At 52.9% G+C, this 21,180-nt stretch overlaps 2 protein-coding genes across 12 annotated transcripts; one reads left to right on the top strand and one right to left on the bottom strand.

Moving 5' to 3' along the window:
* Window positions 1–1,058: 1,058 nt before the first annotated feature.
* LOC122365290 (5'-AMP-activated protein kinase subunit beta-1-like) lies at window positions 1,059–11,603 on the bottom strand. Of its 3 annotated transcripts, none has more exons than XM_043336394.1 (3): window positions 11,551–11,603; window positions 8,951–9,095; window positions 1,059–3,178 (listed from the first exon to the last, which is right to left on the bottom strand). In XM_043336394.1, the coding sequence occupies exons 2-3, from the start codon at window positions 9,037–9,039 to the stop codon at window positions 2,365–2,367; spliced, it is 903 nt and encodes a 300-aa protein (XP_043192329.1). In that variant the 5' UTR covers window positions 9,040–9,095; window positions 11,551–11,603; the 3' UTR covers window positions 1,059–2,364. The 3 variants fall into 3 exon arrangements, with proteins under 3 accessions (XP_043192329.1, XP_043192331.1, XP_043192330.1); XM_043336396.1 differs by having other exon boundaries at window positions 11,517–11,553; XM_043336395.1 differs by lacking the exon at window positions 11,551–11,603 and adding an exon at window positions 11,399–11,415.
* Window positions 11,604–11,873: 270 nt separating this feature from the next.
* On the top strand, window positions 11,874–20,517 carry LOC122365288 (putative acyl-CoA-binding protein). 9 transcript variants are annotated; one of them, XM_043336383.1, is made up of 6 exons: window positions 11,874–11,996; window positions 12,567–12,658; window positions 12,911–12,996; window positions 13,258–13,454; window positions 14,096–14,294; window positions 20,242–20,517. In XM_043336383.1, exons 2-6 carry the CDS (start codon window positions 12,570–12,572, stop codon window positions 20,427–20,429), a joined length of 759 nt encoding a protein of 252 aa, XP_043192318.1. In that variant the 5' UTR covers window positions 11,874–11,996; window positions 12,567–12,569; the 3' UTR covers window positions 20,430–20,517. The 9 variants fall into 9 exon arrangements, with proteins under 9 accessions (XP_043192318.1, XP_043192321.1, XP_043192320.1 ...); XM_043336386.1 differs by having other exon boundaries at window positions 11,892–11,917; XM_043336385.1 differs by having other exon boundaries at window positions 11,930–12,008.
* Window positions 20,518–21,180: the final 663 nt, after the last annotated feature.

Below are 21,180 nucleotides of genomic sequence, written 5' to 3'. Positions count from 1 at the left end.
TCCCGGGATCCCGGTCTTGTCACTAAATGTCGTAAGAGTGATTTCCTACTGACATATTTTGCGTCTTTTAGCTTACCACAAACAAAGAGGCAACCAAAAGCCATCCTTAGACCATGTCATTTGCATTAAAAACGATTGAATTTGCGAATAAAACGTTTCGATTTGATTAGCATTAGCATTTATTCCCAATTGGCCTTCATAAAACTGTGCGTCGACCAGTACGTTTACTAGACGGGTTCCAGCACATCCACGCCTCACTCACTCTTCCTCTACGCTACTCGTAGTTAGCGCGACAGTTTTAAGCCATTGCCATGCTGGTAGGTCTGTCTGCTTAAAAACTCGCAACCAGTGTACCCCAACTTTGGCAGCTCCCTATTTCACAATGTTTTCAAAACGTCGCTTGGTCACTTTACCTCCTTCCGGTTCCGATTTCATCATTAATGTCTCTCAGAATTTGCTCGAAAGTCGCTTTGAGAGCAGAGTCACTGACTGGGAGAGCTCCACTCTACCGTCTTCAACGTCTGAATCAGTGAGCTATGCCGTCACTTGCGTGACATCTGTGACATGTTTCTGCGACACGAGCTCAAAGACTGTCTTGATGACCTCCTTTGTTCCGGCCACGGACGGGCAAGTCAGAATCGCTGAACGATCTGTGATCCTGATAAAGATGTTGCAGCGCTGATGCTGCAATTTTTTTTTGGCGTTCGGGACCCTTTTTTCGTACGTATTTAAGCGGCTTAACCGCTGTGGGTGATACCCGAGAGCTACCAACACGGTCGATTGTCGACGGCCAATACGGGCTGCCAGCTAAATAGTTTATCTGCTTTATGTCACGCAGCACCATAAACAGTGTAAACAAGACTCGTGCAGCGGCTGCATTCTTTTTGAAAAACCGATTCTTTTCGGGATCCCGGGATTGGCGGAATTTCGGGATCGGGATCGGGATTAAAATCCCGCCGGGATCCCGGGATCCCGATCCCGGGATTGCAATCTCTAACGAGCACCTTCCAATTTGTCTCAATAACACTATCTTCACCACAGCGGGAAATAAATCGCCGAGTCCAATGTAATGCATTTACGAATACATCCAACAATCATCACGGCGCAAACACATGTAAGCAATGCGCAAAGCGAGTATGCACGAGCCTGAATGTTGATTTGTCGCGATGTTGATTGATTCGCACAGCGCCTGTTCAGATCGACGTAGTGCGCTGGGCTGGGCGTGGGGGAATCAGACTGACCGGAACGCCGCGCGGGGGGGGGGGGCAATACATGAGCCTCCCCCGGCCCTGCTGATCTACCCCGGGTAGTACGACAGCTCATGAACGGCAGGTTTGTTACACGGGGTCGGACGCCGAGTCGGCAGTGGGGGATCGAGCGGGCCCTGTGACGAAGCAGTGTCCAGACCGAAAGACTGTGGGACCGCGGGCTGCACATCTGCGGTAAGAGACTTAAGGGCAGTCCGCGTGCGAAATTGGCGAGATTGCTGTGTGATACGATACAAAATACGACGCTTTATAAACAGGTGGGTATCATAAGCTCCAAGAGTCACCGACATAGCGATACAGACTAGAAGACCTTCCTGGCAAGATTGAGCAGGCTAGCCTAATTTCGAACCAGATCATAAACAAGTCATGAGATAGCATAAACACACGATAAACATAACCACTAAGCATGTCATGGGGCGGCCTCCCTAAGAGATTACTGGCACAGCGCGTGGTGCAGGGACACAGCTGCGTGCGTGTACGGTCAGCGTGGGTTCAGCGCCGGCTCCGGGCTGCGAGCTGCGGCGGGCGGCCTGCCCTCTGGCGGCCGACGGCAGAACCGCACCGCGTATTGCACAGATGTGACTCGTCTCCGGGGAACAGCGAACACAGGGAGCGAGCATTCCGATCACGAACTGACACGCAGCCGAACGGGTTACGGGTCTACTGTAACTACAATGATAATCGGAATTCGGAGACGAAAACACACCAGACGCTGCACTCAACTACGTGAACCGAGATTTGGCACTTTTGCAAGAGGGTACACGCCGCGCATCTAGCCGGCGACGTAAATGAGTACACATTTTCGAACTGTGTCGAAACGCAAAACAATCCTCTAGCAAACAAAAACATTCCCATAACGGCAAAATGTTCTAAAACTAGTAATAATATCATACGTTTCTGAATACCTAAAACAAAGTGGTATCGTCGGCCACTGGCCCTCAAAAGCTCATCAGTGTCGTGAATCTGGTCAAACTGGTGGGCGGCTGGCGCCGAGATTCCTGGTCCGGCCTCAGCGGTGATCTGGTCACCCGAGCGTCTGCTCCCGCCTGACGCCGGCCCGTCTGCCCCGTCTCGTCCCCGCGGCCGGCCGACCAGCCTAGATGGGCTTGTAGAGCAGCGTGGTGACGTACTTTTTGCGGTAGCGGTGGGTGGCGCTGAGCACCATGACACCGTCCTTGATGCTCAGCGCGTACAGGTGGTTGAGCATCACGTGGTTGGGCGCCGGCAGCAGGGTGGGCTCGCACGACACGGGCGTGTCCTTGTTGAGGATCACCTGGAGCAGGTGGGGCGGCAGCGCCGGCGGCTGGCTGGCGGCCCGGCTCTCCCAGGCGGCGGCGCGGCTGGGCGGCGGCTCGCGGCCGTAGCTGCCCGGCGGCGAGCCCGACAGGTCGCCGGCCGCCGGCGCCGTCTCCAGGTTCAGCGCCTCGCAGGCGGCGAAGTCGGAGCCCTTGACGTCGATGTAGTTGGTCTTGTCGCCGTCGTCGGTGTCGGCGGTGGGCTCGCTGGTGTCCACCACCCACTGGCCGTCGATGCGGAACTTGTACTCGTGCCGGCCCTCGGGCAGGTTGACGATGCTCATGTGCTCCGAGTTGATGTTGCTCTCGCTGCGGGCCATCGGGATGGGCTTCCAGCCGGTGAAGCTGCCGCACAGCTGCACGTCCTGGCCGCCCTTTTTCCACTGGATGACTACGGGCAGCAGGGGCTGCTGGGGCCGCTCGGCGGACGGCGCCGGCACCTCGCTGGGCGCAGAGTGCTGGTGCGGCAGCGAGGCGGGCGAGGCCGGCGGCACGGGCGGCGCCGTCGGCTCCACGCCGTCGCTGACGCGGCGCCGCGACAGCGACGGCAGCGTCAGCGGGTCCTCGTCCTGCAGCGCCAGCGAGCCGCGCCGCCGCTGCTGCTGCTGGTCGAAACTGGCGCACACAGAGACACAGGGACCGTCAGTCGGCGGTCTGTGTGGCCGGGCAGCTGGGGGACTGTGTGTGGCCGGGCAGCTCGGGGGACTGGTGTCTGTGTGGCCGGGCAGCTCGGGGGACTGGTGTCTGTGTGGCCGGGCAGCTCTGGGGACTGGTGTCTGTGTGGCCGGGCAGCTCGGGGACTGGTGTCTGTGTGGCCGGGCAGCTCGGGGGACTGGTGTCTGTGTGGCCGGGCAGCTGGGGGACTGGTGTCTGTGTGGCCGGGCAGCTCGGGGGACTGGTGTCTGTGTGGCCGGGCAGCTCTGGGGACTGGTGTCTGTGTGGCCGGGCAGCTCGGGGGACTGGTGTCTGTGTGGCCGGGCAGCTCTGGGGACTGGTGTCTGTGTGGCCGGGCAGCTCGGGGGACTGGTGTCTGTGTGGCCGGGCAGCTCTGGGGACTGGTGTCTGTGTGGCCGGGCAGCTCTGGGGACTGGTGTCTGTGTGGCCGGTCAGCTCTGGGGACTGGTGTCTGTGTGGCCGGGCAGCTGGGGGACTGGTGTCTGTGTGGCCGGGCAGCTCGGGGGACTGGTGTCTGTGTGGCCGGTCAGCTCTGGGGACTGGTGTCTGTGTGGCCGGGCAGCTCGGGGGACTGGTGTCTGTGTGGCCGGGCAGCTCGGGGGACTGGTGTCTGTGTGGCCGGGCAGCTCGGGGGACTGGTGTCTGTGTGGCCGGGCAGCTGGGGGACTGGTGTCTGTGTGGCCGGGCAGCTCGGGGGACTGGTGTCTGTGTGGCCGGGCAGCTCTGGGGACTGGTGTCTGTGTGGCCGGGCAGCTGGGGGACTGGTGTCTGTGTGGCCGGGCAGCTCGGGGGACTGGTGTCTGTGTGGCCGGGCAGCTCGGGGGACTGGTGTCTGTGTGACTGGACTGGGGGGAACAATGAGGGAAGGACACAGATTTGGGATGTGTGAAGTGATGTGATTATATTCACAGGACAGATTCACTCAATGGCACAATTCACTAAGCATTTTAACTACAGTTTGATCAAAATTTAAATTGACTAATATAACCATTTCAACTAATTTCAATTAAATTGTTACGGAGCGAGCGAAGCGAGCGGAGTCTCATACTGAATTAAGGGAAAATCCTGAGTATGAGCGGCCGGCCGGCCGGCCGGCCGTGGGGACGCTCTTCAAAAGCTAATATCTTAGGAACGGGACATCCGATTGACAAGCGGTCTTCTTTACTGAATGTCACTTGGACGTAAAAGTTCTGTGGTGTGATGGCCACCATGCGTTCTTGCCAACCACCGCACGTGGCGCGTGGTAAAGTTGGACATTTTTCAAGAACCCCCAAAATTGCAACCTCAATAACGGCACAACGGTTGGGCCGATTGAATTGAAACTCGGTACACAGTTAGGTCTCCATCAGATAATTCATCTGCATGTGTTAACCCGCGCCCCGTTGGGCTCTGCCGAGCAACGCGCCCCGTTGGGGGGGGGCCATTTTGCCCCCCCCCCCTAAGATCTCGAGAACCACGCAACGTAGCGACAAGCGGCAAACGGTGTTGGATAGCCCTATCAGGGAACTACCTTGCGACCCAATTTTATTGACCTAGGTCAAACCGATGACGTCACAGGTCAGGTAAAAGGTCCAATTTTCACCGTTTACAGGCATTTCAAGAAATGCGTTGTAAAATCGAGTAAAATGCATTTCATTGAAAATCATCGATGGGGAAATGTTCTTCAAACACATATTTTGCTAGTTGAGGTCACTGATACCAGGTCAGGTCACTGAGGTCAGGTCACTGGGGGGTCACAATATGAAAGTGTCGTGTGATACGTGTTTTATGGTCCATTTTACATGACAAATGCGATTATGTGGGTCAGGCAGCCTTTGGGGCCAGCTTAGGTCACGTTTTGGTCAAGGTCAGGTCAAGGTCAGGTCAAGGTCAGGTCAAATAAGGTCAAATTTCAAAGTTGATATTTTTGCATAAAATGGGTATCGAATCGATGCAGCTCGTCACGGGGAGTTCAATGGTGGTCTTTGTTTTGCTGTACGAGGTCTAGAATCGCTAAAAATTGAGTTAAAAAATTTGACGTCATCATTTTTGAAGTTTTTTCGCTATAACTTGGCCAAAAAACGAGATATCGATCTGAAATTTGGTATGTATATAGAAGAGCGCAGGGACTATCACATATATTCCGGTTTTTTTCGAAATTCGGAAAAATTTTGGATTTTTTTTAGTTTTGCTAAAAAAATCAATTTTTTGAAATTTTTTGGGTCAAAAACCCAAAATTTTGAAAATCCGAGATAGCAGTTTTGTAGCGCCGCTTTTTGTCTATTAGACCATATAAAGAACTTTGAAATTGCTTGATAACTGTAGATTTGGTGAGCGTTTCAAGATTGCATGTTTTTTGCTCATTTTTGCTCGAACATGACCTCAGTTTGACCTCAATAACTCCTGACCTAAGGTGACCTAAGACTTGAAATTTGGTGTGAAGGTGTCAAATTGATGCCCGGAAAGGTACTGAAAATTTGGCGGCGCTGCGCGCCGCCGTTTTCTTGCTATTCAGGAAAAACCACAGGGGGGGCCAAAATGGCCCCCCCCCCAACGGGGCGAGGGTTAAGGTTGGGGGGTTACAGGACAATTTGCCGAACTGCATTTTGCCGAATGCTTATTCGCCGAATGTCAATATGTCGAATGCGTTTTGCCGACGTGTCTTTTTGCCGACGTGTCAAAAGGGCGAAGTGCTAAAAGTCGAAATGCAATTTGCCGACATACCTTCTTGCCGACGTGCAATAAGCCGAAAATGTCAATTTGCCGAAATGTCAATTTGCCGAAAAGTCAATTAGTCGAAATGTCAATTCGCCGAAATGCTAATTTGCCGAAATGCTAATTAGTCGAAATGTAAATTTGCCGAAATGTCAATTTGCCGAAATGTCAATTAGTCGAAATGTCAATTCCTCGAAATGCTAATTTGCCGAAATGCTAATTAGTCGAAATGTAAATTTGCCGAAGTGTCAATTAGTCGAAATGTCAATTTACCGAAAAGTCAATAAGTCGAAATGTCAATTTGCCGAAATGCCAATTAGTCGAAATTAACCTAACCTAACCTAACTTGACCCGTAAGTATTAACCCTCGCCCTGGCAGGGCATTTTTCATAACACGGCCTGGCAGGGGGGGTCGATGCGACCCCCCCCCCCCTCGCGATTGGCTCCTATGGCACCTAGAAACACCAAATTTGGTAAGTAGGTGGGCCCCCTGGAGTTTTCGCCCCTGTGCAAATTTGGTTGCTCTAGGTCAATATTTAGGGGGGTTTTGGGAGGGTATAAATGTAAAAATTTCGCTAAAAACAGGTCAAAAGTTTTTCGCTTATAACTTTTGATCTAATTAAGATAGAGAAAAAAAAAGAAAAGCACCAGTGAACTCAGCACGTCAAGGCGCGTCGAATGATATACTTTTTAGCTTGCTTAAGTGTACTTAAAGTTTTTCTTAAATTTTAAGTAAACTTAGCTTAATAAATTAAGTTCAAGTTAACCAAATTGCATCATATTGCATATCATTCGATTCGGCTGATCACCAGAAACACAATGGTACCATTTTTTAAGCTCTAGCGTCATTATGTGCCAAGTTATTGGCAAAAACGTCATTTGACCTCAGTTGACCTCATTTGACCTGACCCATGGATTAGTACACCAAACAAAGAAGCACCAAGTGACCTGCTGTTAAGTACCGTGGTTTCAAAGCACAAAAGTGATAGAACAAAACGGATATCTCCAGTATTTTCCGAATTTAGTATTTTCCCGTAGGCTTAACATTACGACGTAATGACCTCTAACTGACCTCAGGTCAGTGACCTCAAAAAAGCCGGAATATATGTTATACAACTCGGTGAACTTAGCACATCCTGAGAGTTTGAAGGCAATCAGTCGAAAACTGTGAGTTGGACAGGTGCAAAAAGAAAATTGAAATTTGACCATGACCTTGTACCGGTTTTTCTGACCTGGTGACCTGACCCAAGGTCACCCGGACCTGAAATTTTCAGGTAATATGTAAAAAGGTTGCCCCATAGGCTGTGTTAAATTTGGCGGCGCTGCGCACCGCCGTTTTTACGCTATCTTCGAAAAACCTTAGGGGGGTCGCATCGACCCCCCCTGCCAGGGCGAGGGTTAACTTAAGGACCGACTCGCTTTTCAAAGCTAGAAACCCACTTACATGTCACCAAAGTATAAGAAAAACATAACTAAACCTTACCTTACCTGACCTACTGATTTTTGCCTTCCCGTGGATAAGGAAGAAGATACATTAATAGATTGCAGACAATGATAAGTCAATTATTTTTAGGTTAAGTGGTTGTGCATCAGGCTTCAGGCCTTCGGCCTGAAGCCGTTTGTTTGTTGATTGGGGCTTTAGGGCGCGCCGACTGCTAAGGTCATTTTGCGCCCATAACGTCGTACTAATAAAACAAGTGTGCTACAAGAAAGAACCTTCTAAATATTAAGACTAGAAAGTAAGACTCGATATAAATTAGCAAGGTAAGATAAAACAGCGGCCAGATACACAACAATTTAACCCTCACCGGACCTATTGGTTTTCTACATACGCGCCGGCCGAGGTGGTAATTGCTGAAAGGCGATTTGCCGAATGCATTTCGCCGAATGTCATTTTGCCGATGTGCTTTTTGCCGACCTGTCAAAAAAGTCGAAATGCCATTTGCCGAAATGCTTATTAGTCGTTTCGCCCCTGATGGAGCTGGCGCGTCGCGGAAAAAAACGAGCGTGTGCGCCGTTACGAGACGCAGAGATTGATACCCGATTTTAAGGTCCTACGTCAACCGGTGACCTCTGAGGTCAGGTCAAGTGCCCCAAGGACACCAGGTTGGGGTGCTACAGCACGTGCGCACGTGCAGGGGGCGCTCCCAGATCTCGAGAACGGCTGGGCCGATTGCGCTCAAATTTGGTACACGGTTGGGGACCAGTTAGTAGGGTGCCGTGCAAAAGTCAGTTTGGACCCCGCTTGCACGTGCGCACGTGCAGTGTGCCGCTTCCAGATCTCGAGAACGGCTAGGCCGATTGCGCTGAAATTTGGCACATCGCTAAAGACCGGTTAGTAGGGTGCAGTGCACAAGTTAGTTGGGGGTACCCCCTCGCAATTTCGCACGTGCAAGGCCCATCCTCTCGCTCGCTCCGTTGGTCGCCCAAAAGGCGTTTTACTGGTTACAGTAACTCCTCATTTGAATGCCAACCAATGAGCAAGTTGGATCTGGATCTAGGCAGGGCTTATGTCTTGTGATGTTGAACATAAGAACAGTTTACCAAAAACAAACTTCACATACTCATCAATGAGTAATCAGATCACTACTTACAATGACTGGCAATGACAGCAGCTGATCACAATGACCCTTAAATAAATGATGTAAAATGGATTTATATGCAACCTGAACCACTTATAAAAAAGTGTAGCTCTCATTCTACAGCAGTGCCTATCAAATGTATGCACACGATCCATGTTAAACATTGCATGCCACCACATGGTCATAGATTCAGTTACACTTGCATGATGGACTCTCACACTGAAGCCACACATCATTGCTCCTAGGTACACATAGGTATCACTTAAACTTGAGACTTGTCCAGTTGTCACACAGTTATCACAGTTAGTTATCAGTTATCACACAGTACTGCTAACTGCTAAGATGGTAGGTAATCAAAATATCTACCAATACCTGGAGGCCAGTCAAACCTTAGCCCCTCCCCCTCATACAGATCTAGCACCCACTGATAGCTGACCTGAAGGCTGACTCTGCCACCGTCGCCCTGGTGACTGGCGACGCTGAGCTCGCCGACTGGCCACGCTCTCGGTTCTGAGCATTACCCATGACAGGCTGGTGGGTTGCAGCCTTGCAGTTTGTTCACTAGTAAGTTATTCCTGTGCCTGAAAGAGAAATCCACTTCAACTTGTTTGGAGTTATGAACAATGTCAACATTTGCTTTCAATAGACCTTAAAAAACAGAATTGTAATGTACAAAAAGCTGTGCCAGCAACCAGGACCAGGCTCAGAAGACAATATGGCAGTAAAAACATAACTTTGTTATTGATTGATATCAAGGCCGATTGATATGTCTGCACTTTGCAATGTGTTCACCATGTTCCAGAGCTGAGGCAGAAAACAAGATTATGTCAGATTTAAGATTATGTCACCAAATTGGGCGGAGCCATGACCATACAACAACAAGGAGCGATAATCAATATTTGGATTATGTTTCCAACACGTCCTCATTCAAACCCCCCATAACCATCGAAGAACTGCTCATAATCACGATTTTTTTGTTGTTGAGTCATGAGTGACAGACAAAACTCGATCCTACACATGGGTGTCGATTTGTATACCTTTGGGGGTGCTGCAGCACCCCTAATGCTCAAATGAGCACCCCCAATGGTTTTCCGGGCACCCCCAATGATTTTGTCCCTCAATAACTCCCACTAACTCTGCTTGAGGAAAATAATTGTTCTGCAGTCTTTCACTAATAAAAATAAAACAATTACGCAATTTACAAGGCATGAAATAAAGATGTAAAGCCAGAAAAGTTAGTTTTAAGAAGAAGAGCGAAAAAAGACGTTAAGTTGTTGAGACACTGCAGTGTGGGTCCGTCGTACACGGGTGTCGGACCCTTAGAGTTGCTGGCGCGTACCCTTTACAAGCCGGCAAGGGGCTCCAGAGACCGGCGACGGGCCCTCAGAGGCCGGCAAAGGGCCATCAGAGGCCGGTGGTACCTTCAGAAACCCTGTGGGGTCGTCTTTAGAGACCGGAACGGACTTAGACGCCGATGGAGCCCTCAGTCGCCGGTGTGGGGCCTTCAAATGTCACCGGTGACAGAGTGGCCGTCACATGCGCACTTGTGGGGCCTTCAGAAGCTACGATGTTGGGCCCTCAGAGCCGCCGATATAGGGCCTTAAGAGGCACTAGTGTGGGGCCCTCAGATATGACAATGTGGGGCCCTCGGACTGGAGGCGCCGGTGTGGGGGCTTCACAGTCGCCGGTGACGGCCCTCACAGGCGCCGTTGTGGTGGCTCTCAGAGACACTGGTTTAGGGCCATCACAGGCGCGCGTGGGGCCCTCAGAACTGCTATTACGGAACGGGCCCTTCAAAGGCCGACAAGAAGATATCAAGAGGTCACCGGTGCCTTCAGGAGCCTTGTGTGGTTCTCAGAGACTGGCATGGTGCGCTCAGACGCCGCTGGGATCCTCCGAGTCACCTGTGTGGGGCCGTCAGGGTCGCTGGTAACTGTCAAGGGCCCTCAGAACCGCCCATGTAGGGTTTTTAAAGGCATTGGTGTAGGGCCTCAGAGTTAGGGGTGTGGGGCCCTCAGAGACGCCGGTGTGGCGCTCAGGGGTGCCGGTGAGGGCCCTCACAGTCGCCGTTATAGGGGCCCTCAGAGAAATGGGTGTGGGGCCATTACAGGCGGGTGTGCAGCTCCTAGAGCTGGCCCCTATAGGCCGGTTAAGACCCCCAGAAGCCGGCAAGTGGCCCTCAGAGGCTGGCTTGGGCCCTTATGGAGATCTTAATGTTGGTACTTGTGGGCCCATGAGGTGTTCTTACGAGCCCTGTGGGGCCCTTCTGAGTCCAAATATAGCCAACCTGGACCCTCAGCGGCCAATTGGCGCCGCAGTGCCCCTCAGGCCCGAATAACCTGATGGGCCCCTGAACCTGATGGGGGGGGGGCATGTGCCTCACGGGCCCACCTGGCTACGCCACTGAGGAAAATCGTAAACCCATAAATATCGAAAAGCGATCACCTGTCATGTTTTTGCGATTATTGTGATCGTCTGATTAACGCCAGAGCCTCCTAGCTATACCGTTGCCTCCCGCGCAATGTCCGCCCCTGTGGACCGCAGGGGCTGCTGCACCGGTGCTAACCGCGGTCATCGGTTTCTGTCACCTTATTACAGAGGTGCTGGGGCTGCTGCCGAGCTGCCGGCAAATGTACGACTTTTTTCGGAAAGATGTTTATGTAATGAGGTAGCCAAGTACTAGGGCGAACAGAATGATTTTGAAGAACGTTCAACCTTTGGGAAATATTAGTGGAAATCCCGGGATTATTAGTACCTTATGGGGATACCCATTACCCAACCATGCCTTGTACGGTTGTGCCCCATGGCAAAGCTGCAATCTTTCACCCGGTGCAGGGGTTGAGCACCCCCAACCATTTTGAGAAATCGACAACCCTGATCCTACAGATTGCGAACTGGCCAGCACATGTGGAGATTAGACTTTGGGAGTTATGACTTGAATAATCAAGGTCACCGATGAACGGGCAAATACATAAATCTATTTTTGCTCCTTTTTATTGTACTCATTAAATGTTAAGAAAGCTTTTTTTTAGAAACCTCGGTTGGTTACGTTGGTTAGCGCTTTTTGGCGCAATCGGCAACATATCTCACCATGCGCCAGTTATGTATCATATAGGAATAACTTAAAAACGCAGCTAAATTTAGACAGAAGTTTTCAGGTAGATAGCTTTAAATCCGTAGGTGTAAGGTTCATATAATTTATTTTTTAGGCAGTAAAGCTGAAGGTTAGTAGATTTTAGGTCACTAAATGGGGTTAAAAAGGTAAGATTAGGCTTCAGTCCTTGTAAGACTAAAACTTACCAAATATTATAATAGTATAAGAGTTGCTGCGTTTTTGTTACACTTATTAAGTTGTGATTCTGCCGCGCTTCATACCTTCCTGGCGCAAACAACGAAACAGCTTGTTTTGTTTCATTGTCATCGAAAATAATTTGGAAAACAATCGTTTCAAGGCCCAACAAAATCATCGTCCGTTTCAGGGTGTAGGTATAGGGGTATTACTTTTTAGCAAGATTTATGTACGGTATTCATTCATGCTGCTCATTTTTTTTTACTTCGCCACGTTAATACTGATACAATTATTTAAAAGCATTCTAGATCAACTTGCCTTTTTTAACCAGCTTCTTATTTTTTATCGAACTTTTCACATTTCTGGCATCGATACGGCTGCATGTGCATTTTTCATGTGCCTAGCTTAAATGGTATTAAGTATAAACATTCAAATTTGGCTAAAAAAACTTCAACTTTCAGTGCAAGCTGTGCTAAAATTTTGCCGTAAAATCTTTAGTGCTGAATTTGGCACCTTAGGCCTTAGCTCCATGAGGCGTCCCAGCGTAGTTTGTTGATTTTCCAGTCTGGCCTGGTTGTGGTATAGTCTCAAAATTGGAGCATCTGATTTTGCTAATGTTCCCAATGGAAACCAAATTCTCCAGTGTGCTGGCATCGTGCTAGCAGCTCCCGTGAAACACCGTCCTTGACTCAGTATCAATAAGCAACCATTGTTTGTGTTGTCTGTTGTGTCGGCAATGTATGTAACAGTCTGTCATTATCAGGAGATGGCGACATTCTTTGGTGAAGTTTTGCCAGTTACAAATAGAGCCTACAATGATGCAGAGGATGATGAAGAAGCAACACATGACTTCAGGTAGGTGAGCGGTGAACATGACCAATGACCATGATGAGCCCGATGACATGGAGAAACATCAGTCATGATGGTCCACCCTACCCTAATAGTCAGACTGCAAGGAATTGCAGCAGAGGCAATGGGCTGGTGCCTGGCTGAATTTCCTGTGGCTCAGTTATCCTGGTTTGGTGTTCACTGGTTCAGTTGACATGAAATTATTCCCTGATAATTATGCTGTCAGCTAATAATTGGTGTCATTCTGCTCTTTTTCAGCAATCCCTTTACAATTACCTTCTCAAGTGAGGAAGGGAATCTGTCTGCTGACACTGTGATCCTTGCTTGTGGTCATTTTGCAACAGGTAAGGGGCTAGCCATTTGTATTATTTCAAAGTCAGATGGAGAAGCCTGCTGGTAGTATTTAGTTCCAGCATTCCTGGTGAGCTGTGATAATAGAGCTATGTACTCAATTTCATAGAATAAGCTGCAGATTAAAGCATTTTACCACATGGCTTTTTTAGTTGAATAGGGGATAAAACACTTGAGGTACTTAATTTTCCAGAGCTCGGCCCACTCTTTGCCCCTGTCACCAACTGCTGACACCAACCCCGTCGCTCCCACAGCGTACGTGGACTGTCTGCTGCCGGCCGACTGCCCTCTGCTGGCCACTGTGGAGCTCGCCCGGCGTTCCGAGCCGGACGGTGACGCGCTCCGCCGACCGGCGCCGGCCGCCCGGCTGTACCGGCTCGGTCCGCGGACCTGTGTGGCGCGCTGCGACTCCGTCCTGGCCGACGACCACCACTACTGGCTGGCTGAGACGGTGGGTCGCGGGGGGGACGGGCTCAGAGACGGTGGGTGGCGGTGGGGGACGGGCTCAGAGACGATGGGTGGCGGTGGGGACGGGCTCAGAGACGGTGGGTGGCGGTGGGGGACGGGCTCAGAGGCGGTGGGTGGCGGCAGGGGATGGTTCGAGAGGGTGGGTGGGGAGGGGACGGGCTCAGAGACGGTGGTTGGGGAGGGGACGGGCTCAGAGACGGTGGTTGGGGAGGGGACGGGCTCAGAGACGTTGGTTGCCGGTTGGGGAGGGGACGGGCTCAGAGACGGTGGTTGGCGGGGGGGACGGGCTCAGAGACGGTGGGTGGCGGTGGGGGACGGGCTCAGAGACGGTGGATGGCGGGAGAACGAGTTCAGAGACGGTGGGTGGTGGTGGTGGTGAGGGGGGGGGGGTGAAGACAGCCACAGCAGCCACAGAGACGGCGGGGGACAGGCACAGGAACGGTGGGTGGCGGAAGAGACAGGAGATGGCTGCGGGGGACGGGCCCAGAGACGGCGGGTGGCGACAGGGACGGGCCCACACGGCCGTCAAATTGTTATATAGTTATGGTGACTGTTCATGATTTCATGAACCTTAATATAGTCTGGTCTGTATCCCATTTGTCAGGCAACGTGTGCGTGTTTCAGGTTCTGAGCCAGTTCGAGGGTGCTACCAGAGTGGTGGCGCTCGGCTCGGCGCCGCTGGCAGAGTACCTGAGCAGTGCTGCCCCCTATGAGGAGCGGCCGTCACTGCTGGTTCGCTGTTTGGCCACCAGCCAGTGTAAGCTGCCGCCCTTGCTCACATCTTTGGAGCCTCCCAACGTGGTCAAAGGCACGCCGGCCGCAGGTCAGTCGATACGGATCTTCACGCTGACAACTCAGTACAAAAGTCTACCATCGATATGTGTCATCATCAACCGCCTCCTCGTTATGTGAAATCTATCAAAATATTCTTGCACCCAAACATCGTAAAGCAGATCAATATCGACAGTTTAAACGGAAAATTGATCCGATGACCCTACCCTACCCTATTACTCAGAGCTCATCGGGCGCTAGGAAGGTACACAAGAAGTCCTTTTTTCTTGGAGAGGGATGCAACAACTTTTGATACAGACATGCTGAAGCGATGAAAACACATTGAATATATTCAGTACGACGATATGGTTCGACTGATATGCAGCAAACTTTACGGTCAGGTCATGATCTTGCCCTTTGGGCAAATTTTCGAGGTGACATTTTTAAGGTCAAATCAAACTAGCTCGCTGGTCGCGTCTTGACAAGAGAAACGCGGTGTCAGTTAAATCAACATAGTTAATGAAGCTTAGTGTGGAACGTAACTGCTGATGTTTTCAACGAAAATGTGGTCGTGGATTGCAAACCTACATATGGATACTTAACTTTTGACCCCGGGTGAAATATGAGTGCTCTTTAGCAAGCGAACTACAAAAAGCCGTCTAGTGTTTTTTTTTGTTTTTTTTTTTTTTTTGCTCTAGCTCTAGTTCTACCCGGCGCGTTGGCTAAATTACGAGCTATGAACCGATTCGTCCAAGATGAAAATCGAGAGAATGACCCTTGATGACCTGACCTTCGACCTGACCCAAAATGTATGTGACCTGTTGACTTACCGATTTATGATTGATTATGAAGACTGCAGATGAAATATGGAATATGATAGCGAAGATGTCACAACGTTTTCTACAGGATGCATTATGCGGGGTGGAGCGTGGGTATGGGGCAACGGCCAAGATTACTTCGCTACTTGAATAGAAAAAAGGTCAATTAAATTGAAAACGACTTCTGAAGGTTATTCATCGTGCGCAACTCTAATGACGACGCGACGGCATGGCCCCTACCGACCGTGCGACTGCGCGTTGCTTTATCGCCCATGAAATACGCCGAAAGGTGGACGTCCACGGGCGTGTTGCGCGATCTCTGTCCATGACTCGATGCACACTGCTTGTGTCGCTGCTACTGTCCTACCCCAGCGGAAGTCGGAGTCGGCGGGGGACGCTCGGCCTGCCGTCTACACATGCAGCCTCAGATTCGAATAGTGACGCTTTTTGCCGGGGCGGCCGGTCAGCGACCCGGGTGCGGAGTTTTTACTCGTCATTGAGGGGGCCAGTTGGCGGAGCAAACCCGTGACGAAGCGGTGGATGATGAAAATAGGCTAAAAGTGCGTTTTCCCGGCCTGAAGAAAGAATGAAATCATCTGTCTTTCCGTCACCAGTTCTCCGCGATATGTTGTGCTGGCGGCGCCCCTGCGGCACCGGTCCAGCAGGCCCATCCATTCACGTGTCTGGACGGCTAGAGCCGCCGTCTGACCACGTGGTGTTTACCGTGCTGCGCATGCGCCGGGGACCGGTCAGTGACGTCACGCGGCGTGCCTCACGCCACTGCTGCCGTGCCGGGTGCCGCCCTCCGTGCCCCGTCCGTCGTCCGTCGGCCTCCGCTCCCCAGTGTCCCCTCCCCACGCGCGTGTCACTGCCGTGTCGTATCTGCCGTGTATAAATAAACAGGGTCCGGGCCGCCGGCGGAGCTCGCGTGTGTCAGCCGCCATCGATCGGCGTCAGTGGCCGCCGCCGCGCCGTCAGTTGGCCAGTGCCGCTCGATAGCGCGTCACCCGTCCGTGTCCCGGTCCGAGACCCGCCGCCGCCGCCGCCATGGGCCTCGAGGATGACTTCAAGAAGGCGTCCGAGGACGTGACCAAGCTGAAGACGCGGCCGTCCGACGCGGACATGCTGGAGATCTACGCTCTCTTCAAGCAGGGCACCGTGGGCGACGTCAACACGGACCGACCCGGCATGCTCGACTTCAAGGGCAAGGCCAAGTGGGACGCCTGGAGCGGCAAGAAGGGCATGACCAAGGAGGCCGCCATGGAGGCGTACGTCAAAAAGGCCAGCGAGCTGATCGCTGCCGACAGTTGAGGTGGGTGCGGGCCGCGGGCCGTGGCCGCTGGCCGGCGCGCTGAGCCGGGGGTAGTGACCCGGGGGCTCAGTGACGGGGCGGGGCGGGGCAGATATTCGGTCGTCCGGTGTGACTGGTGGTGAGCCGGTGTCGGTACTTTGCGGCTGTCGTAGCCGAGTGAAATGGTACAGGACGGAGTCGTTTGTGTCGTTAAACACGTTTGAAAAGGATTAGCGGAAAGTGAATCACCACTTCCGAACGCCGGCCAATGTCTTATTCATTTCCTTCCGCTCGCTGAATCTGAATCATTTCGAAGACAGTATGATATCCAAGTTTTTGGCATCGCCCTGGTTTCCGCTGCTGACAGCCTTCGGTAGGCTTCGTTGGACATAGAAAAGAACTTGGCCGGAGCGGAATCGTGTGGGGGGGGGGGGTGGAGTTGAAACGGAGCAGTTTTGGGACGGTGGAGCAGTGCTGCCAGATGGGGAAGGCTGTAATCCTCCATATCAGTTACAAAAATCCTCCAGATTCCTCCAAATCCTATTGGTAGATATAGAAAGGCGGTCTTGGACGCTGCGGGGGGCTATACCCCCAAAAAAGTTTCACCAAATTCTAAAAACTCATCGGATTTCGAATCCTTTCGCACTGCTGTGCAGTTTAAAAGATACTTTTTCTTATAAAAGTTGTTGAGTTTCCGTTTTATCTAAAAAAAAAAAACGAAAATTTTCGTCGATTTCGGGTGCTGCAGGGGGGCCGGGGGCATTTGCCCCAAATGTCCCCCTTAAATCCGCCAGTAGTTTGGTACCCTCGTAAATATAGCAGACTGAGACATTCTGCAGTCTCACGGTGATAAAGGATTAAGGACGTGATATATCTTAACGGGTAGGGTGACGCTGGGCAGGAAAATGCCTTTTTAGTCTTGAATGTGTTATATTTTTCCATGAAATTGAATATAATAATCGGGCGACAAATCCTCCAGATTTTCCTCCAGAATAAAAAATCCTCCAAAAGCGAAATTTGTCCGCAAATAGAGTTCAAAATCCTCCAGATTTGCGGAAATCCTCCAAATCTGGCAGCACTGCGGTGGAGTTCGGGGTCGGTCTACTTTTGGCCGTTGCAGCAGGATCATCAGTGCCTTCCCAATGTATGACAAAGTAATATGATGCTTGGTTACCCATTTGCCCCAATTCAACCCGATCTCATCGTAACCACGATGATACGTGGCAGTATGTTGCTCCGAGGTTTAGGTCAAGTTTAGGCGATGAATATCCTCGGGTGTCAGTGTCTGTGATTCACTGTTTGCTCACTGCGAATGTTGTCGTCATGGAAACACAGCCGCAGACGGAGTCATAACACTTGGTCACCATGGCAACTGGTTGGGATGCCTGCCAACACTTCATGGAACTGCAGGACGGGGCCGCAGGAGACGAATGACTCAGCCACTAAGCTCGACACGCGGCCGTGGGCCCAATCAAGGCCCTATATGCCCAATGAGACGCTGTAGATAAGACAAATATTTTTCTCTCGTCATACACTTTCGTAGGCGCATTTGCTGTTATCTCAATGTGCCTTGCATTCGCACCATCTCATCACATTTCCCATCATTCATGATAACATTGTCAGTTCAATTATATATCAGCTGATACGTCCGGGCCCGTCCCACTGAACTCTTCCATTATCTGTCGGTTGCCGGAGCCGGGTGTCTGGGGCTGGGCCTCCCATCCTCCACTCGCCCCTGTCGCCGCCCGTCCGGCTCCGCTGGCCCGCAGCCAGCCCGATTTGTGACGCTCATCTGTCAGTCCGGGCGCGTGCTGAGCCCCGGCGCCGCCTCGCGCTCTGAACAGATGTCGGGCCACAGGGCCATCGAATGGAGGCGGGATAACCGGTCTGGGATGGGTGCATCCGCCAGCAAAGCTGCCAATCTGGTCACGTCAGGGGATCCGCGGCGCGATATGGCCTGAGGCTGCTTAGAGTGCATGCAGGCTGGGCTCCTCATGTGAATGTCTCGCTCTCGAGCTAGCGTGCTGTGACATCTGGGATACAGTGTGCTAGAACGCGATGGGACAGACCGATCGACAAAAAAAAAAAACTTAAAACGTCGCCGCCAGGGGATATCCTTCAGTGCTTCCGAATTATATCAGTCATTTGTTTTATTTATCTCGTATTTGCCCACTCGGCTCTGTAGATTGATCATACCCACATTCATGCGGTTATAGTAACCAGCAGTACCTATAGGTAATTAAACTTTGAGCTCATCTATGTATGTAGGTATGCGTCTTCGTACGCTTGTGCTGCAGTCCAGCGGAATATTACGGAAACTTGGCTCCATTCATTCCAGCATCCATTAATTAATTCATTTTCTTTGGCATTAATAATTGGCAATCGCCAATGAGCAAAATATTTCGGATAGGTACCGTTTGAACCCGAGGAATTGGCAAATACACCGGCCAAGGCGCACGGTGACAGTTTTGTTGCTGGCAGTCTGTTGGTAAAGCCACCGGCTGACAGCTATCGATCATTTGATGCGACTACCCGGCGGCGGTGCCCCAGAGGTCAGCTGGAACAAACTGATACGCCGAGCGCCGCGGGCCGGCAGGTTACGCCACGGTCGTCTCTGACGGGCCCGGCGCGACTATGATCGATCATATTCGAGCCGCGAGTTATTTGTGTTCGTGGGCGGGCCCGTGGACGGCGTCAGTAAAGTACCGCGGTGGTGGGCCGGTGACGGCGGCCGGCGGCTGCCGCCCTGGAACCCGGCGGGGGCGGCGGCGGCGGTTCCCAGGCCGGGAGGACGGGCCGGCCGGCCGGGCGCCGACCTTGGCCGAGGCCGGGTCCTATCTCGGGCCCGGCGGCGATTGGAGCCCCGGCCCGAGTCTGGGCCAGATCGTGGTCGTTTGGCGCAGGAGTAACGCGTTTGGTCGGCCCTGATCCCGGTGCCGCCGCCGCTGAATATGCATGTGAACCAGAACTGGCCCGGTCGCGCCCGAGTTGCCACAGCGGTGCTCGCCGCGGGCGGATGCACGACTGCGCTCTCGAGCGGCACGCAGACAGTTTATGGCGTGCCGCCGCACCCTGTACTTCACGCCCAGTGTCGATCTGAAGACCGGTGGGCTGCCTCGTGACCTTTCGCGGCGTGACTTATGTGGCGTGATATTCACCCAGACACATCGATAGCGGCGTGTGGTCTGGCCACGACTCTCCAACAGACAGACAACCGTCGACAGTCGCTGACTGCCGGCTATTGCTGACTGGCGGCGGGGGGGGGGGGGGGTCGGGTTGTGCGGACCCCGTCGTCTGTGTTCTGTTCTTTGACACCAGCGAGTCGGTCCGTTTAGCAGCGGTCAGCGTTTCACGCGTTCCTTTTGTATCACAAATGCCCCTGTCTTCTCTCGTGGTTTATTTATGTCTACTGTATCCATTCAGCCACTCTCTGAGGATGGTCGCTCGTACCGCCCACCGCGCCGTGGCAGCAGAGTTGTCGAGTTTGCTATTGTGGCGAGTTCGGCCGTTTTGCGCAGACACTGACACCCCTCCCACCGACCGTCACCCTCCCAATGAACTGATTGCCCGCTCCCCGTCCACTGACCGTCCCATATCTCCGCCACAGTGTTGAGCCGCTGCTGCCTGGCCCGCCGCGCCGCCTATCTGCTGACTGCCTCTCCCTCTCCTCTCCGCAGTGTTGAGTCGGTGCTGCCTGTCTGCCTCCCTCAGACTGTCCCTTTTTCCACAGTGTTGAGTCGGTGCTGCCCGCGCCGCCTGTCTGCTGACTGCCCCCTCCCACTGACAGTTTCCCTCCTCTCCGCAGTGTTGAGCCGGTGCTGCTGTGGCCCGCCGCGCCGCCTGTCTGCTGATTGCCTCCTCCCACTGACAGCTTCCTCTCCTCTCCACAGTGTTGAGTCGGTGCTGCCTGGCCCGCCGCGCCGCCTGTCTGCTGATGCTCTACACGTCTGCGCTGCGGCCGGACGCCGAGACGGCTGCCGCCCTGCACGGCGCCCTGTCGGCCGTGGTGCCGGCAGTGGGTGACCTGAGGCCGCGGCCGACCCGGCCCCCGGCCGACGCGCCGCACATCTACATGTGAGGGAGGGGTACCGCGGGGGGACGGGGGAGGGGACTCACTGTGGGTGGGAGGGGAGGGAGACATGTAATACAGGCTGTACGAAATGTGATCGCATTGTTTGAGGTATGGAGAGGTGCATGGAGAGGGGAAGAGCGCGGAGGAAAGAAGAGGCGTGAGTTGTAGTGGCTCAGCCCAACAAACGGTGCATCATTTAGGGGACGGAACACCAATCACACGCGATAGGTCACAGTGAAATCGGGATATTCGACACGGCCGTGGCCGGCCCCAAGAGGCATCACGCGGCACGCCTGCGGACCTATTCCCTCCAGTCACGTGACTAACGCCTCACCATCAGCACCGTCACGTGACATTTGGTCACGGTTATCGGCTGATGGTCCGTGACCTCGGTCGGGTCGCGGGCGGTCCGTCACCGCCTCAAACACAGGTGGTGCGTGCGTGCAGCGCCCGTGGCCACTGAGCTCCGACCCGGGCCGGGGATGGCAGGGGAAGGGTGGCTTTAGCGGGTAGGTGGGTGGGGCCCTGCCGTCGGGATGGGCCGCATCCCACGCCACGGCTGGTGACTCGGGCACCAGCCGTGCCGTCGGACCAGCCACCAGCCACGGCTGGACGCTGGTGGCTCGGGCAGTGGTGCGTCTGGCAGCGCGCTCCGCCAGTTTCATTGTGTAAACGGCTGTTGAGACTTCCCATACGGCGGGAGAAACTTATCAGTTCAGTGTGCGGCGCGTCTATGAAGGGTCGGTATCGAACAATG

Source organism: Amphibalanus amphitrite, unplaced genomic scaffold (assembly GCF_019059575.1).
Source record: "Amphibalanus amphitrite isolate SeventyFive unplaced genomic scaffold, NRLGWU_Aamphi_draft 000728F_arrow, whole genome shotgun sequence".
Lineage (NCBI taxonomy): Eukaryota > Metazoa > Arthropoda > Thecostraca > Balanomorpha > Balanidae > Amphibalanus > Amphibalanus amphitrite.
Note: the sequence above shows the minus strand (reverse complement) of the source record. Positions and strands in the feature narration are given on the sequence as shown.